The sequence below is a fragment of the Apaloderma vittatum genome, unplaced genomic scaffold (assembly GCF_000703405.1).
Source record: "Apaloderma vittatum isolate BGI_N311 unplaced genomic scaffold, ASM70340v1 scaffold27805, whole genome shotgun sequence".
Taxonomy (NCBI): Eukaryota; Metazoa; Chordata; class Aves; order Trogoniformes; family Trogonidae; genus Apaloderma; species Apaloderma vittatum.
In genome coordinates, this window is record NW_009716914.1 from 1 (window position 1) to 5,106 (window position 5,106).

At 52.7% G+C, this 5,106-nt stretch overlaps 1 protein-coding gene across 1 annotated transcript in view; it reads left to right on the forward strand.

Annotated features, from left to right (window-relative positions):
* Positions 1-3: 3 nt before the first annotated feature.
* Positions 4-5,106, forward strand: part of STAMBP (STAM binding protein) — a gene marked incomplete at both ends in the record, with an annotated part of 8,247 nt that continues 3,144 nt past the window's right edge. Inside the window, 3 exons of the mRNA XM_009869728.1 lie at positions 4-104; positions 4,336-4,411; positions 4,860-4,955. Coding sequence (XP_009868030.1) covers positions 4-104; positions 4,336-4,411; positions 4,860-4,955 — 273 coding nt within the window. The remainder of the gene's footprint in view (positions 105-4,335; positions 4,412-4,859; positions 4,956-5,106) is intronic.

Sequence of the window (5,106 nt, forward strand, 5' to 3'; positions counted from 1 at the left end):
CGCCGCTACTACCGCTCCGGAGTGGAAATCCTCCGCATGGCTGCCGTTTACTCGGAGGAAGGCAACACTGAGCGTGCTTTTATCCTCTACAACAAATACATCACGTAAGAGCGGCGCCGCGTCGTTTGCGAGTAACCCGCGTCGCTGCAAGGGCTTGTGGGGTTGACGTTGTGGGTTTTTGAGCGTTTCTAAACACCGTGAGGCCTCGCTGAGCTGGAAGAACCGGGTTCTGTCCAGAGCTCTGCTCCGTTGGTATTTCGGTCACCGCGGAGGTGAGGATACAGCCGGTTAGACCGACCAGGAGATGTGGTAAAGGCGTGAGTTGCAAACCTGAAAACATCCTCTCTGTTTCGCAGGAGACTCGTTCGAGATTCCGTTGGAACGAGTCTGATCTTGGGTTCTTCTTTCCCTCCACCAGTGGAGGCTCTTGTAAACAGGAGGGAAGTTTTGGCTCCCTCTATGTCGAAACTTCCTGGGATTTTGTCACTGCTGAGTGGCTGGATTGGCCTCTGTCATATAGATGATCGAGGATCTCTGTATCGAGTGTGTCCCTGGAAAGGATCTAGGCTGCTTGGCGAGGTTTTTTTTAATAAACCATTTAATAAACCAGCTTCGTGGGAGAAACCTGCTTTACACCTAAGTTACTACAGCCTTTTACAGCAGGCTGTGAGTTCATCCTTCAGCTGCTGGGGCCAGTTGTTGGTTTAGTTGTGTATCTCAGAAAGATCCCCCCCGCTAGCTCCCAAATGTGCAGGCATACGCCCAAACCCTCCTCAGGAAGAACACAGGGAAGAGTTCTGGGTCCAAAGAAGCTGGTCCATATTAACCAGTGAGTTTTTCGGGTCTAGAAAGTCCCAGATCATCTATAAACACAGCTGACACCCAGTTCGATGTTTCAGCCCAGGTGTGGGCTCTGCATTCCGTGTAGAAAAGCTCAGAGCTGGATATTCTTTGCCGTCATCTCCGCAGCTGCCCAGAAACGAGCCATCCTGGGCGCGAAACCCCCCCTGCCGAGCCGGAGCGTACGTCACGCTACTGCCGTGACGCAGGGTCAGGTCTGGATTGTATCCGAGCAGCCCGGAGGACAAGCAGAGTAAACGTGTGCCTCTCTGTAGCTGTGCCCGGTGCCGTTTAAAGAGCTGAAAGCTGTGACCCTCAGAAAACACCCCAGGAGCACGGAATGTCCTGTTCCTGCAGGGTCTTTTGGCCAAAAGCCTGTCCCTCCCACTTTCACCTGATGCCACTTTCTGCAGCACCCACGCTACCCGCGTAGCCACAACGTGGTCGGCATCTCCGTGGGCATTTTCTCTCCCTGCCCCTTGAATCCAACGCATTTTTCTCCGCTTAGCTTTCCTTCCCGCCTTGCACTTCCTGAGCTTTTATGGGCATCGTAGCGAGGGCACTGGGAGGCTGCACGGGGAGCTGGGACGTGTAAAACCCTTGGGGAAAGCTTCCAGGCTGGTTATGTAGCCTTGGCCAAAGAAGAAACTCTTTAAACAACTGAATTAAGAGCACCTTTGCTATTTTCGCTGATGGGTCCTGGTGTGTTTTTCCTCTGGCAGCTTTCAAACGCTCGTGGCATTTACGTTAGCCTGGGCTGCCAGGAAGGTGAAAAAATTTTCCCTCGGTGGTTGATGACTGAATGATTTCTCCAGTGCTGATGAATATGAGCTTCTTGTCTGAAGATACGAGCTTAATGTCACCGTCTCATTTCTTTAAATGGAAGTGTGAAGCTTCCCTTAGTGAAATGTTTCCTAGATATTCTTCCCCGAGGCTGTGATCCAGGTAATTGGAGCCTCTCGTGGGATTTGCTCTGCTCTCTTCTTTCTAGAAACTGAACTGGAGTTCTTCTTCTGGTGCTTCAGCCCATGGTCAGCACTGTGCCTCGAAGCCCAGCTGCCTGCCAGTGCTTCCCACATCAGGCTGCACCTTTGGAAAGGGGATGGCTCTCACAAGAGTTGTTTTGAGACAATCTTGTCTAGGCCGGGGGTAATCTCAAGACAGATCTTGCACAAAGATTCTCATTGAAGCAGCCGGTTCTCTTCTTGGCCTCCAGCCACCTGCTTGGTCTCGTGGAGGTCATCCAGCTTGGTCTCGTGTTGCAAGGGACTCGAGAGGGGACCTCTTTTTCCTGGAGGGGAATGAAACTTGTTGCCCAGCCCTCATGGAGGGCAGGAGGGTGCCATGGCTATTTCTTAGAATAACCAGGCTGGACTTCTAATACGTGTGTCTTGTCACTTTGTAAGACATCTTGCTCATTGTCTTGAACGGCTCCTTCTGTCGATCCGAGTGGTTGTTTTCCTTGGGTCGGCGTCAGACAGACTAGGTTTGATTTTGATAGAGCCAAACAAGAAAGAAAAAAGACAGACACGAGTTTTCTGTGGTGTTTGGGCTCCTGATTTGCTTGTGTGGCTCCGAGCTGCTGGGATTGGCTCCGGGCGTTTGTGTGGGGTGTTGCAAGGGACTCGAGAGATGCCGGCTTGGCGTGCGTGCCGGAGCCGTGCTTAAAAATAGCCTGTGTTGGGGCCACTCGCTGCCAAACAGCTGCTGCTTGTCGTGGACTCGGAAGTGGAGGTTTGAACAAACCCAAAACTCCTGGCGTTTCAGTCCTGCCAAGCCTCAGCTTGGGCTGTCGATAGGAAACGTGATTCGTTGCCTTCCCCTGCCTCCAGCCCCAGCTTGGTCTTGCCCCAGAGTCTTCCTCTGGCTTCCTGAGTCCTCCTCTCATCCCGCTGCCCACTTCTCCTCTTCCCGACTTGTGGAAACCCAGCTGCCTCTGATGGTTTTTCCATCCTCCTCAGACCAGCATCTGCTCTTAATCCATTTTAATTAATCCCTTCCATTTTAATCTGCCAGCTGTTGGCAATGATCACAGCCTTGTTTTGTCTCCTCGACACAGTGACCTACTTCGCAACCGCCAGCCGGGAGAGGGGACTTTGCCGGGCGTTTCGGAGGGAGCAAGGGCTGTGACATGGTTATTCTGATCCTGCGCTCTCTGATGAGAGCATCCTCATACTCTCCGTGGCAACCAGGAGCATTCGGATTTGTAAAAAAGTTGTTTTTCCCCGCAGGACTGAGGTTCTGAAGCAGCTGGGTTTATTTACTGCACACACAGAGGCTTCTCAGCATGAAGAGTGTTCTCACTCTGTCCTCCCCGCCAAGTTTTTCCCACTTGGCTCTGCTTGATTCGTGCTGCTCCCTGGGACACTGTCTCCTCCTCACTACCCTCCTTCCTTGTGCCTGGGCGTGAGGCTGCTCTCTTGCTGGAGAGCATCCTCTTTTGGATGCTGGAGCAGTGCAGTAAAGAGCCACAAAAGAGGACAGAGCCTTTCTGTGGGCACCTCCGGCAACTGCGGCTCCTCTTGCAGGAGACAAGGACCCAGCTAAAATCACCGTCAGCAAACCTTGTGCCTCTGGGGGCTTGTTCACAGAGATAACTTGGGTAGTTGGACTTAGATGGTCTTTCCAGGTCCCTTCCAACCCTTAAAATTCTGTGTTTCGGTGATGCTTCAAGCCTCGGGAGCCTCACAGGGCTGAGCCCCATGTTTGTGGGCTTTTCTAGTGCTTACAGTTCTCTTCCTCTGTGTCTTCACCACGGTGTCCTGCAGAGGACACTTATCCCATTCGTAGAGCACCTGAAGATTATTAACCTGTTCGTATTCGTGCTGGCAGTGGGGTGGTGTTGAGCTCAATCTTGCTTTCCCACCTGGAAACCCGCACAGATGTTGCTCTCCTGACCCGGACTGGTTGGGCTGCAGAAGCAAAAGGCTCCTGATGCAGCAGCTGGGGATGTCAGGAAGTTGCTTTTTAGCTTAGCTGCAAGTTTTCTCTTTTCAAGGTCTGAGTTAATTTCACCATCTTCTGCACAAACTCCTCGTTCCCTTGCTCAGGAGGGGACAGTGTGAGCACTGAGTCAGCTGAGTCCTTGAGCTGTGTCCGATCCCCTCGGATGCTCGCAGAGATGTAGGCAGGTGCCCAAGGACCTTCCTGAATCACTGCCGGCGTCCTTGGTCTTTTAGACCAGCTTATTAATGTTTCTGTCCAAAACAAATGTGTTTTTATCCCTGAGGATTGTCTCCAAAGTCCAGGTGAGAGAAAAACCTCCTGTGCGAGGTGCTCCCCTGGGTCTGAGCGAGGTCTCCTGTGTGCCGTGGAGAGTTTCCTGCAGAAGGGCAGGCGACTGTCCTGAGTGTGGGGGCCACGGGGCTCAGGGAGGTGGCGGAGCAAGGGGACAGTGCTGGAGGGGGATGATCCATACCCCGAAATGCTCCTCACAGCATCGTTTGTCCCTCTCAGCTGTGATTCAGAGCTGTGGTTTCTCTCCTGTGTTTACAGGCTCTTCATTGAGAAGCTGCCGCAGCACCGGGATTACAAAACTGCCGTCATACCCGAGAAGAGGGAGACGGTGAAAGTAAGTAGCACCGTTGCCTAGTTTTTAATGTTTTGGGGTCACGGGTTTTGGGTTTTCGTGGCTCTGAGATGAGTGATCCACGCAAAGGCTGGACCAGGCAGTCCTGACCCCTTGGGAGTCGTGGTTTGGGGTGTTTTTTCCCCTTTGTACACACGCTGGGCCAGCTGCAGTTGTCCAATTTCCTCTCCGTCGAGCACTGGGATGTCCTTTTTTTCCTGTTAAAATCGCTGCTTAGTAAAGACCACGTGGTTTTTCCATGCGTGGTGGCGGGATGCTCAGTGTGGCGAGACTCGAGGGGTTTGCTGGGGCATCCTTGGAGGCCGCTCGTGAGTAATCGGATGGTTTGTAATCTCTAGGGGCCACACATTTAGTGGTTCTTGCATCCCTTCAGGTCTCCTTTCTCTTGCCTTGGGGCTCTCACGCTCTTACAACTGTTTCCTCCCTTCAGAAACTGAAAGAAGTAGCCTTCCCCCGAGCTGAAGAGCTCAAGGAGGAGCTGTTAAAGAGGTACGCCAAGGACTATGCTAAGTACAAGGAGCAGAAGGTGAGTAAGAGGAGACTGGAGGCCTGTGCTGCCTGGAAGACCCTCGGCCACAAAAGGCTTTGGAAGAGGACAGGTCTCCAGGGCTTCCTGGGTGCTCTGAAATGGGAAGTTTGGGGAACTCTGGCTGGAGGGGTCCAGCCTTGTCACCTGC